At 36.9% G+C, this 13,999-nt stretch overlaps 1 protein-coding gene across 1 annotated transcript; it reads left to right on the top strand.

Moving 5' to 3' along the window:
• The first annotated feature begins 56 nt into the window (after nt 1-56).
• Nucleotides 57-12,897, top strand: tars2 (threonyl-tRNA synthetase 2, mitochondrial). Its single transcript, XM_033981312.2, has 18 exons — nt 57-444; nt 871-1,046; nt 1,129-1,243; nt 1,755-1,876; nt 1,959-2,067; nt 2,595-2,659; nt 2,738-2,816; nt 3,096-3,242; nt 3,321-3,419; nt 3,599-3,768; nt 4,336-4,498; nt 5,961-6,098; nt 7,459-7,536; nt 9,510-9,610; nt 11,895-11,996; nt 12,098-12,170; nt 12,444-12,558; nt 12,649-12,897. The coding sequence occupies exons 1-18, from the start codon at nt 364-366 to the stop codon at nt 12,789-12,791; spliced, it is 2,076 nt and encodes a 691-aa protein (XP_033837203.1). The 5' UTR covers nt 57-363; the 3' UTR covers nt 12,792-12,897.
• The last annotated feature ends 1,102 nt before the right edge of the window (nt 12,898-13,999 follow it).

The raw sequence follows: 13,999 nt of genomic DNA on the forward strand, positions 1-13,999 counted from the left end.
TCCGTGATTCAAAGTCCCAGGATGGTGTTATACTTAAACTTTATCATTAATGAGATGCCAAAGTGTGGATTTTGGGGGAGATATAACCTACTAACAGTCTGCCCTGTGCATTTTCTTCTGCCAAAGCCTGTTCCCGTGTTCAGTAAACACTTGTGTGCGTGTGTGTGTGTTTTGTGTGTGTGTGTGCGCGCTCCGAGGCACACGGACGCGCACGTTTAGTCACGTCTCCACATTGTCCCGCCCCTTTTCTTTGTAGCCAATCCCCTGCCTCTCTGTCTCTGCTCGTTTCCGGTGTTATGGCTGCCCTTAGGTTTGAGGGCAATGATGTGATTACTACTTTATATACATGCACTTTTAGTAAAGATGGTGATGCGAGTTATTCCTCTTATTTTGTGTCGGAAACTCGCTCGCAACGTTATTCACGGGCAAAGGACTTACGTCAAGGTGCGAGACGCTTGTGACTTGAGACTAAAACAGTTAGCATTAGCCACCGATGCTGCACTCATGTCATTTCAAGAGTCTGAGCAGGTCCTGGGTTGTGTTTCTGGCTGTTGTGATGGTTTTATACTCTTTTCTTTTAACTCCATGCATTTGTGATGTAGAACAATGTTGTGTGGCTGTGTAATACAGTTGTTACTATGCAAGTAATAGACGTGATTCATTTGAACATTATGCAAAATATTATATCCTATTATTATCCTCCTGCTCTCCTCCTCTTTATGTTAATTAGCTCTTAAATCTAAATGTGTGTTGAGGCAAGGGTATAAGACATCATTTCTACCATATTCATTCAACATTAATTAGTACATTAATTATTACAGTTTTATATATATACTTTAAAAAAATTTATTTTACTATTGTGTCTTACAGGTATCTGCTTCTTCACTCAAGCAGCTGCAGTTATTTGACTCTCTTAAGAAGAAGCAGGAAAACAGTTGTGCAGGTGAAAGGTCAGAAAAGCCTGTGACTGTGCGTTTGGCCAGTGGTCAAACTCTCGATGTGAAAGCGGGATGTACCACTCCTCTCAACGTTGCACAGAGAGCCCGGTGAATATATTTATACAATAAATGGCCCTTTTTTGTGTAGTCATATTGAGGTATAATGTTTTTTTTCCGTGTCTTTTCCTAGTGTTAAAGGGGCATTGGTCACTAAAGTGAATGGAGAACTATGGGAGCTTGCACGACCAATTGAGACAGACTGTGAACTGCAGTTCCTGGGCTTTGACACCCCTGAAGGACGACAGGTTTGTGAACTTTCAACTTGATCTATTGTTTTTGATTTCAAAATAACATTGCATTTAATTTTTCCTCAATGTTATTTCATATTCACATTTTTTGCCATATTTATACTTTAACACTTTTACATGTAGAAAGTTCAGCACTTTCTACTATGTTCAAATGAAATATCTGCAATGTTTCCCACTAATGGTTACTATGGTGGCTTCCTGTTGACTAATTGAAGACTCCATGGTCTTAAAAATTACCTTTAAAATTGATATACGGGAAATTATGCTTTATTATATTATCAAAAATATAAGATGGTAATATAGTAACTGTTAAATAAAGATTTACAAATGAAAAATAATTAAAAAGACATTATGAGCAGCACTTTTCCTCAAATATTTATTCAATCAAATTTATTAAAATAATCATCATCTTAGTTTCAAAATAAGTTGTGGAAAAGCAGTGACTCATTATCCTCTATATGTGTTATAGACAGCATATAGACAGTTTTAACCTCCATATGTGTAATAGGCAGCTTGGAGGACAGGGGCCTGTGTGCTCGGGGCAGTGCTGAAGTCTGATCTCGGGGCACAGGTTTGCAGAGAGGGAGTGTCCGAGATGGGCCTTTACTGTGATCATGTTCTGAAGGACAGGTACATGTTTCATTGTTAAAAATGAGTCCCACCCCTGTGTGTTTTACCTGTATATATATTTACCTCTGCCATGTTTCTGTAGTGCCCTTTCTTTGAGTGATGTGGAGGAAAGATGCTTGAAGGTGGCTGCTCAGAAACGTCACCTCACAAGACTGGATCTGAATATTGAGGAGGTCCAGGAACTTTTTCAGGTATATTCAAAGATATGATTAAAAACTAGGCTAAACTACATTAAGAAGAGCTATGTTTCACTAGTTCTTCTGAAAATGTTAGTGAGTCAGTGTTTCCCATAAATAAAAAAAAGTTTATGGTGGCCTCTCATAGTCAAATTTTTCCCCCATAGTCTTAAAACAAGCTGAACCAAACTTGGTAATACAAATGCTACTTTGTTTGTACTATTGTAATAGACACATAGCAGTAACTGTATTATTAACTATATATTGTATGTTTTATTTCTTTGTATGGTAATTTTAATGTCTACAATATTGTATGAAGCACTTTCCCTAATAACACCTGTAAATGTAGCCTTGCCTAATTAATTTATAATCAGTGCTTTTTTTTATCACTAGTGGCAATAAGTGACATTTATTGCCACCATAATCTCAGTATAAACCTGTGAGAAACACTGACACTGCTTATGGTGTTCAGTCCATTGTGTGTTAGTTGATGCAATAAAAATGTAATACCGTACATTAGAGGTTTTTACTGTGTCTTACAGGATAATGAGTTGCGTCTTCGGCTTGTTGAGGAGCAGATGTCTGGCCCTATTGTCTCTGTTTACAGGCATGTACAGAGCATCACTCACATCAGTGTGGTCTGTGTTTATGTGAGATTAAATTAAATATCTCGTTGTGCTTTCAGGTGTGGGGACAGTATAGGTATCTGCGATGGTCCACTCCTTCCTCACATCGGCTACCTCAAGATCTTCAAAATGCTTCAGGTTAGTTTGCATTCAAAAACAATATTGATATATTTATGTAATAGCTTTTCAGGTTTTTGTAAACAATATAAACATTTATGGGGTGACAGTCGTGCTGGCCCAAACCACATTAATTGCTCTGAAAACGGGAAAATAAGATAAGATATGCCTTTATTAGTCCCACAGTGGGGAAATTTCAGAAATTCCATATTATTGTGTTATATCAAAATAATATTACTTATATTTTTACCCTTAATTATGCAGTTTGTTTTACACTTTTCTTTCTCACTCTGTTTGCAGATTTCACCTGTAACATTGTCAAATCAGACAGAGGTCTCAGGTCTGATGCGCCTTTTGGGGGTTGCCTTCCCCGGGGCCAAGGAGCTGGAGGAGTGGGAGAGGGAGCAAGAGGAGGCTCGGAGGAGGGACCACAGGCGGATTGGAAAAGTACAGACACATTTTTCTGTTTTGTGGAATTTGTAATTTGCAATAAAAGTGTATCACTAATTTATTTTTGTTTTGCAGGACCAGGAGTTGTTTTTCTTTAGTGATATTAGTCCAGGAAGTTGCTTTTTTCTACCTAAAGGGGCCTATATCTACAATACCCTCACAGACTTTATTAAGGTGAATTAATGAAAGCTCTTTTCCAATAAAATGTATTAACTTCAACGTAAATGTTGTCAGTTAAATAGAATTTTTTTTTCTTAATTCTTTGGCTCATGTTTATATTGAACAACAATGAACACCTACTTTTTTGTTGATTAAATTTATTTATTTATTTTATTTTGTTTTTGTTTTTGCAGAGTGAATACCAAAAAAGGGGCTTCACAGAGGTTGTGACTCCGACCTTGTACAGCACTGCATTATGGGAGCGCTCTGGCCACTGGGAGCACTACAGCGAGAATATGTTCACTGTTACATCAGAGGGATCGCAGACCTATGCTCTTAAACCCATGAACTGCCCCGCACACTGGTAAAAACAAGGACACGTTGTAAATAAAAGTATATAGAATTAAAGTCATTTCAATTCAGAATATTGATCTTAATTTTAAATAGTTCTGACTATTTTTGATGTTTTATGATATGATATAAGATTTTTTTTTTTTAACTTATGTATTATTTTACTTATTTGTACATAGCATTGCTGACAAGTTTCAAGATCATGCTCTCAATAAGTAAAAAAAAAGAAGGTGCAATTTTCAAATAATTACGCTAATCTAATGCTGTTCCTGAAATGTTTACTCTACCTTATTGCAAACACTACCTTATTTAAACATTTATATCACTCAGTTATTGCTAAATGCAGTCATGTGCTTGTTTCCACGGAGATATATATTTTCAATACCATACTGTAGAACATTCCTGGCAAAACAATAACCCCTCTACGGAGAGAAGCAAGTAGCGGACCCTTCACCAAAGTTACATAGTGCATCTTTAACAAATGCAGATATTAATTTTTATCTATTCCAGTGAGGATGTATTCATTTTAGTGAGTGATTTTGAACCTAGTGTGCCTGTCTGTGCCTGTGTCTGTGTCCAGCCTCATGTTTGAGCATCGCATTCGGTCGTGGAGGGAGCTGCCTCTGAGGTGGGCCGACTTCGGGGCGCTGCATCGAAATGAACTCTCCGGAGCTCTGGGTGGCCTGACCCGAGTGCGTCGCTTCTGCCAGGATGATGCTCACATCTTCTGCACCCCTGATCAGGTAGTGAGAACATGTTTGCAGTTTAAATGTCCACACATAGCAAAAGTTTTTTTTTTCTAAAATATACTCTGTTCTATGTATAAAGCCTGTTAAAACCATTCTTGTGAGATCAGCACCCGGTTTAACATTTGCTGAGTACATTTTCTCACTCTTAATTCCCTTTTCATGCTTACATCTGTCCTGTTCTATGTCAATGGGCCAGAAAATATTCTAATAAAAAGTAAAATAGAAAAACAGCTGGTTATCCTGTAGTTTAGACATCTGTGAATGTGCTGAAATGCATGTGAATCTTGTTAAGCCAGAGGTTCTTAAACGGTGAGGACCGTTGTGTTAAGCAGTTCAGTCTGCTTTCAGGTATCTGGACATTTTAAATTGGGCACTGTGAACAGAATCTTGATTTTTGGAAAATTATAACTTTAATCACAATGTTTGCAAACCAAAAAAGTCTCATGTAAAGCTCTTTGAGTGCCCAGAAGGTGGATAAGCACTATATAAAAGTGTGACCATTTACCATTTATCAAATTAGATATTTTCCCCTAATTCCTCAGTCTTAGTTTATACTGATAACTTTTTTTGTAACTGCGGCGGATCTGTTAATGAGACACATGTGGAGCCATATTACCCTTATTACACTGTTGTACTGAGGTCCAGGGGCATTCCAGGAGGCCTCTGAGTGGATGAATTGGGGTCTTTGTCCTGTAAAAACACGCGGCGCTCATATGTTGATGAGTGGAGTTGTAGCAGCGCTATACAGTGAGTGAAGCTGATCCCCTACACAGCGCCCAGGGATGTTCTCATGTCACTCAGCAGACTCCAGCCGCCACGGCTCTGACAGGCTGTTTATGCACACAGATTATATTCGGACACATATGAACAGTCTCTCTGGAGCCAAAGAAACACCAGCTCAGTTTGAAGCACTAGCTCTATGTACCCTAGAGCCACACAATTCTAGGATCTGATTTGCCTTTTTAAAAAATTTTTTTTATCAAGATTTAAAACTGCACATTGTCAACATGTAGTAGCATTAATATTTGTGCGTTTGTAGATTTTTAAACTACATAATGCATTTTATACATAATAAGATTTACAAACAGATTTATTGTTTGTTTATATTACAGAATGCAATTTGTTAATTGTGGGCATCCGTTCAATGTCATTGCAGTTTCTTTTGGGGTTAGGCATCTGACGGTATTGAAAGTTTTGATTACCGGTAGTAAGAGATTATTGAAAATGTCAAAAATTTAAAATGTGCTCAACTGTACACTGGTTACTTTTTTTATAGAGCTAGAACTAGAACTAGTGCAAATTCCACTGACAAAAAGTATTATTTATATTCAAGTAAATATTAAAAGACCTAATTTTAGTATTTTTATGCCAGATCACCCAGCATTACTTTTATGGTGTTGCTGCAGAGATTTCTCAGTCAGTCTCCAGTGTGTTCAAACATGTGTTTCCTCTGCAGCTGGAGGAGGAGATCGTGTCCTGTCTGGACTTTGTGCGCTCTGTTTATCAAGTGTTTGGCTTCACCTTCCAGTGTCTTCTGTCCACACGGCCCACACCGTGTCTGGGGGAGCCCGAGCAGTGGGACAACGCTGAGGAGGTACTTATTAACATGTACCAACAGCTGCACTTTATCTATCAGTGAAATAAAATACTGGAATTAATCTTTAAACTACGTAAGTCATTATTTAGTCAATATTTGCTTTAAGAAAAGATGGAGGCTATATTAAAAATGTTGTTTTGTAGATTGAATTAGAATATCGAGTATACAATATGTAATCTGTCTTTAATAACAATTTTTAAGTGCTGAATAAATGAAATCTACTAAAGATAAAGTGATATATCTTCACTTTTGTGCTTAATTTTACTGTCCAATGTTTAAGTGATAATTTAATTAAGCACATTTTAACCACACCCTGATTTTATATTTATGATTTATTACCATTATTTCCTCTGAAAATCGTTATCAAGATAATCCCAAAATATAGATATTCAGTTTTGTCAGTATCACCCATGCCCATTTTACTGCTGGACCATTTGGCACCAGTGAAATAAAATGTGCCGGCTCAGACTGTTTGCTGGGAAAGATGTACTAAAACACTAAAATTAATCTTTAAACCACATGATAAGTTAATGTTATTCATTCAGCCAATAAGTGCTATTGTGGTACTTTCCAACAGAGAGCTTCCCAAAAAGGGTGTGTATCTTGGTCTGCGTTCACACTTGTCCTAGTTTGGTTTCGGTTTGAACCCAGTTTAGTCCTGATATAGACTTGGTTTGGGTCTCCTCTAGTCCTTGTTTAGTCCAGGTTTAGTTCCCTGTTTGATGTGAGGTGTGCAAGTGTGAGCTCACCCATAATCCCTCAGGAACACATTTTAAATAAGGCACAACAGAATTTAGGTTTGGTCCTGTAATCTTTATTGTAGATTATAGATTAAATAATAACTAATAATAGAGGCTTTTAGGACCATCAGGTGCACTGCAGAGTAAATCACTTGGAACTAATCTAAAACGGCAACTGGCACTGAAATAAATATGCTGTATATAGTGTAGTGTATTTTGTAGTGTAGTAAAGACAATTTGAGCACTGAAATGATGTGAATGAGTCTGGTGAAGGTGTATTGTCTAGAAACACAGGAGATGATTCATACCAATGCGGGTGAAGTGTTTTTAGAGTCAAAATATGTGAGTCAAACTAAATATGTGCACAAAAACAGCTCCCAGCTTGTTTCTGATGAAAGAGTAACATCAAAACATGATTAAAAACTTGAAAGACTCATTTTGGCATAAAATGAGGCTTTATTCAATATCTGGTTAGATATTTCTGCTTTTCTGTGTAATGTTACATTACACCCCACTGTGGTTTTACTCACCAGCACTTTCACAAGGGCTTTGAAGTGCTTGGGTTGTGTTATGACTACTCTGTGTGTGTCTGTGTCTGTGTGTGTGTGTTTGAGCAGCAGCTGGAGAGGAGTCTGCAGCACTTTGGAGAACGCTGGGAGGTGAACCCAGGGGACGGAGCCTTCTATGGGCCAAAGGTTAGTGCCAACAACAACTGTGCGAGCCAAGAAACTCATCTCTAACCAAAACTATGCACTGTCAAATTTATTTGTACAGCACAAAATAATTCAAAGTGCTTTACAGAATAAGAAATACATTAAAACCGCAATACAAACGCATAAAAGCATAAATGATCACAGTACAATTAACCTTAAGAGAATAAAAATGTAGAATAAAAACATTTCAGTCACGCACAGCTAAACAGAACAGCCCTGTCAGATAGGTCAAGTTGTCTATTAAAATAACTGTAATTTGGTAACCATAATTGTTAACCAGACTCTAAACCACGCACCAAAAGAAGTTTTATAAAGCATGTTATTCCTTTTTATTATCTATATTACAATCTTTATTTGGTTAAAAATGAATTCTCAAGAATAATCACTTGGTAATTTATTTGTATTGTTTTATTTGCTACTCAAAAAAACTAATTACTGAACAGTCGACTCCTAAAATAATTGTTAGTTTCAGCGGCGCTCTCACATGAGGCTTATAATTTACTGTTTTACTTGGTTTCAAAAGCCAAATCTATTATGGTGCTTCATGATCAAATCCACTCAACTTCACTTTTGCTGATAAAGCTTAGAATTTATAACTAACAAAGAAAGACAAACAACTTCAAGCTGTTTTGCAAATGAACTTCATGTGCATTACAACATGAGCCTGAGGAGGATGTTTTAGTGTCATTGATTTCACAGCTGAGGAATTCACTCGTTATTGCAGCTTTTGTTACAAGATGAAGTACCGACTATAAAATGTGCGCCAAAAATGTAGTCACTGCAATGGAGAGATGACAATAATCTCATTTATTCATGTCTTGAACTATTTGTCTCTGTTATGATTCATTAAAGGGGCACTATGTAACTTTTCTGGTGGATCTTTTCTGGTCTACCACTGTCTTGTATTCATGTGGATGTTATTACTTTGTTCAGATTAGAATATCACACAGTATGGCATTAAACCCCGCTATGTCCAGGGAGACAAGCAGGTGATGCTGCCAAGCCAAGTTACAGGTCAGATCTGCAGAGAGGCGAGCCTGATCACAGCAGCAATAGAAACATGTGGAGGAAAATCAAAGCTGGATAGATGTTTAACGACTGTGGAATATTAAAAGCATCTCCACAGAGACAAGCAGGTGGCAGAAAAGCTCCGAAGGGCATCTTTTATACAAGGTTTACAGCAAACTTTTATTTAATTTTTCTGCGTCAAATCACTGAGGACATGGAGGAAACCAGCATCAGGGAATGTTTACACAGTCAAGGTCAAGAACAAGTGCAGAGAAGGAGGTATGTATGCCCAGGGTGTGGTTAGAAACAAAAACAGAAACACAGAATACAAACTATTTATACCCACATCGCCACAGTGTGACGACTATAATTAGATATATGAGCCCGACACAACATTTGTAATAATTATTGCCCACAAAAACGCAGCCAGTTCCCATCAGTTATATTTAGAGCAGACATTATCATATTTTTAGATCTTAAGATGCAGTTGAGTGGACAAATTGAAGCTAATGTAGGCCCATCATGGTAATCACTATATCGACTTATCATTCAGTGTATGAAAAGTGGAACAATATTTTTGGAGGGTCAGTCTTTATCGTGTGCACTTTTTTTTTGCGTTATTGGGAAATGTTTGGTTATTTTTGGCTGTGTGATCAGATTTGAGCCGTAGAAAGTTGAATTAATAACTTCCGTGACCCATTACAGATGCAAACTAAGTACTAAAGTGTTTCATTCTGCTGTTTATTGCAACTTGTGTGTTTTTTTTTTACTGTATTTTACATTTAGAATAGTTTTTATGGTTTAAATCTGCTGTTATTTTTTGTGTCAGTGGCATAAATTAGTTAAAATATTGTCATTTATCATCTGTAATTTCTTCAGGAATATATCGTGCTTCAAAATTTGTTACTGTGACCGGCCTAACCTAACGTGAACCGATTTGTTCTCAGATTGATATCCAGATCAAAGACGCCATCGGGAGACAACATCAGTGTGCAACAATCCAGCTGGACTTTCAGCTGCCCATTCGGTTTGATCTTCAGTATGTGGGGTGAGTCATGAGCCAATAATTCACTTTGATTTGTGATAATAATTGATATAAAACAGAAGTAGGGTCTAAGCACGGGAGATGCTTTTCTTTTGCTTGTTTCCTGTGTGTTTTGGTTGGTCTTCCTGCGTGTTATCAACCAATGACTGTTTCACTGTTTGATTTTCTACCTTTCTTTTGGTTAAATCGGTATTTTTGTTAACCCTTGCGAGGCACTGCTGTTGTGATTATGGGCTCTATAAATTGAATTGAATTAAATATTGAAATAAAAATCGACATGCAGTGCCATTAGTCGCCATTAATCATAGTTCAGAAATGTGATTAACCTGGTTTTATCGATTGACAGGACCAGTTTAATTACATATTTTGCAGGAGAATGGATGACCTTGGGTTGTGGGTCGAGCACTGGACAGAACTGTAGTGTTAACTGTAAGAGTTTGAATAGAGCCCGGGAGAGATCGCTAGATTACTCAAACATGCTTGAATGACATGTTAATCTACTTTAGGCCTGTTTTTGATGAGGGAACAATGTTATATCATGGTAGAAAGTTTGTTTTTTTATGTTTTAACGGGACTTATGTGCGTATTTGTTTTGTTTTTTGTATATTTTCTGTATTTGAACAGGGTGCCCATGAAAAAGAGTCTAAGTGCTTTCATTGGGTTCTTCCTGTATAAATAAAGATTAAAAAAAAGGTGATTATGCATATTGCCCCCTCTTTTATCCCTTTTTATCGTGTAGTTTGTCATGTGGGCCTTTCACAATGACATATTTTGAAGCCAGATTACATTACTACAGATCGTATCACAGTAAACGATAATATTGAAACTGTTTCATGTCACTGAAACATTAACCCTAAAGCAGGATCATTCTGGTAAATCCCTTTTTTTCTAATTGCACAATTCATTCAAAACATGAGCCGTAATTAGTAAATAAATAACAAGTCAAGTTACTTATTCAACCCCCCACAGCGCAAATGTTATCATACCACCAAAGTAACCAAAAGACCCCCACTAGGTACACACAATAAATATTAACCCCCAAATAATATTGTTCCATCTTTTGTTTATTAAAGGTCCTATGTTATGCAAAATTGAGCTTTTAGTTACATTAGAATGTTGTTACCTCATTAAAAACATACTAAAGTTGTGTTTTGTTTCATTCACATGTTTAAGTAACTCTTTATTATTCGTCTGTCTACATCTCCAAAGCTCAAAATGCTCTGTTCCACCTTGCAATGTCATGAAGTGGTGGTTTTCAAGTTAACATCTACCTTTTATCTTTAGTTTAGTTGAAATGGGCAATTCCAGGGCTGAAATCATCCAGATGATTCTAGTGAAGGTGTGTCGAGTAAATCAAAAATAAATAAATAAATAAACACAGTGGAGCACTTCCTGTATTACCTCATGACATCACAAGGTGGAGCAGAGTGTTTTCTATTTGAGAGAAGAACTCCTAAATATGCAGAGTTTGTGTGTTAAACATGTGTGAATAAAACAAAACACAACTCCAGGTGCGTTTGTGATGAGAAAACAACATTGTAACATAGATCAGAAAATGGTGTAATATGAACCCTTTAAGCCGTCGGCTGTTGACTTTACAGATGACATCACCACCCATTACATTTTAACACTCTGTAAAACCACAAAGTGTGTATGAAACAAGTTAATATGACAGAATGTCTGAAATGGAAATTAGGCGGTTGCTTTGACGGAGGAGTGCACACCGGCTTTGTTTTAGCCTTAGGTCACACTATACCGACTTATCGTTCAATATTTGAACGCTGAAACCATTTTTTTTGTATCTTTTTTTTTTTATATGATAAGATTTGAACAGTACAGGATTGAATAAGTAACTATGGACAATTATTGGTTTACTCTGTTCTTTATTTGTTGCAGCTCATGTCTATTACTGATAAAGTATATTTAAAAAAAGTTTTACTGGGATAATCTTGCTTTATTATTATTATATCATAGTTTCAATATTACCATTTATCTCAGAGTTTTTCTGTAGCTATATATTGTTTTTTTTTTTTTACAGTTGCTATCGTGACAGGCCTATTTAGCATTGGTTCGTCTAAGGGGGTATCCCATAAAGCTTTGCAACGTGATGTCACTATCTGTTTTTTAGCAACTGTCAAAAACGCTATTATTGCTAAATCGTACTTATTTGTGAATACAGTGTGAGAAGTGTTACAATGTTTTAGAATTATTTTCATACCAAACGTCATTCAACTAGTTTTTGGATCTATCATTTTGTTAAACAATTTCTTTGTTTGCGTTCCCACAGAAAAGACGGACAGTCGCATCGTCCGGTGATGATACACAGAGCTGTGCTGGGATCCCTGGAGAGAATGATCGCTATATTAGCAGAGAACTTCGGGGGAAAATGGTGAGTTATAATACAATGTAGTGTATTGTGTGGGGTTTCTCGGTAAGATATATGTATGTTTATGTTTATGTATGTTTATGTTTGTTCATTTCTTTCTCCAGGCCATTGTGGTTGTCCCCTGCACAAATTATGGTCATTCCAGTTGGGGGCAGTAGTGAGTCATATGCCAAACAGGTCAGTCCAGCTAAACTATACCACTCCCTTGCATTTATTATCTCAAAAAAACTGCATACATTTTTTTAACGTAATACTCCTGTGTCAAGTCAGATTTTTTTTTTTTTTCGATATAATATATTTTGAGTAACTTTTATCCTACTTTTGAGATTTTTTTTGTATCCATTTCAATTCGTATGCACGCTTTTGTTATTATTAGTACAAGAAAACCCTACTATTTCAATACTTCTGTTCACTGACAATGGTAATAAACATAATTCTTGTACTTTTAAGGTGGTGCAGCAGTTGAGTCAATGCGGTTTTATGGTTGATATGAATGAGGATCTCGGGGCCACCTTAAACAAGAAGATCCGCTCTGCTCAGCTCGCTCAGTACAACTACATATTTGGTAAAAAGAACTCTACAGACCATAATTTAACTGGTTTAAATCACTTTTCAAGGTAACTCTGATGTGTTTTTCCTCGACTGTTCTGCTCAGTGGTTGGAGAGCAGGAGAGCGAGACTGGGACAGTAAATGTTCGGACCAGAAGAGGGAAACAGTTGGGGAGGAGGACGTTAGAGGAGGTGATGGCAGCTCTCACGAAGCTACGAGACACACGGAGTAACTTGGACGAGTTTTAAAATGCCCTGGAAATCATGACTCACGGGGAAGAATGTTTATGTTATGTGTACAAGCTGTTTATCCAAAAATGAAGCTGGGAATTTGTAATAAAATGGATCCTGTACATTTGGTTTGCATTTTCATCGTTGTTGTTGTACATAAGCAAAGCAAGTTTATAAGAAGTAAAAATTTTTAGATATTTAGAAATGTGACAAATTATTTATTAAGAGGTGACAGATGCATTGATAGAATAGTTTTCAGGTGACGGTTCTTATTCCAGATCCAACCAGTGCTGCTCTGTCCTTGGGCAAGACACTTCTGCGAGTTATTGTAGACTATCATATGAGAAGGTTGTCAGAGAGCACAGATTTGTAGCTGTGATTCTATCAGGCAGCCCCAGGGCAGCTATACCACTACAGCATGTCCATAAAATCTCTTTGCAATTTAAAGCAGTTACTACAAAGGTAATTGATAAGATTCTTAATCAGACTTGTTCTATTGTCAGTTTTTTACGTCACTTAATACACCTCTATATGGGCATCATGAGTCGCACGAACTACATCAAGATGGCACTGGATTTCTTGGCACATTCGCTGTTGCAGAGCGTCATTAATAATTGCAATTTCATCTGTTATCTTTTTCCTTTTTCTTCAGTTCAGTAATGTCTATCTCTATGTATCATGTGTATTTGTTCGATTCACGATATCTTTAACATAGTCCCAAAGAAAGAAATCCATATGTGTGATATTTGGTGAACGTGATGACCATGGAATACATGTCACACGCTTCTTTACATGGAGATATTCTTGCTGGAATGTTCCACCATGTGACATTAAGCTTGAACCAAACATGGGCTTTAAAGGCTAAATAATTTGGAAAAACATGAGCGGGGTTACCTCTCCACAAACCTGACCTGTAACTCTGCCAGATGATGTCACTTGCTTGTCTCCTATAGTGTAATGACCGACAAGAGTTGTGGATTATAAGTGCAAATTTGGGATTGCCTCTCCCATGTGAATAGCAATAATTTAATACCATAATTATCCATTGCCCACATGCTCGGATTAACATTTAAAGGCATTTAATCGTTCGCCCACTCACGGTGTGGTAATGTCTCAAATGTCAGAGCAGGAAGGCCTTTAAAAGACTGGAACAAAGATGATACAGCAGGAGACATGACTAAAATAGGACAGGGTCAAAGCTGTGTGTTTTCATTTGTGTTTAGTGG

This window comes from Periophthalmus magnuspinnatus, chromosome 16, assembly GCF_009829125.3.
Source record: "Periophthalmus magnuspinnatus isolate fPerMag1 chromosome 16, fPerMag1.2.pri, whole genome shotgun sequence".
Classification (NCBI taxonomy): Eukaryota; Metazoa; Chordata; class Actinopteri; order Gobiiformes; family Gobiidae; genus Periophthalmus; species Periophthalmus magnuspinnatus.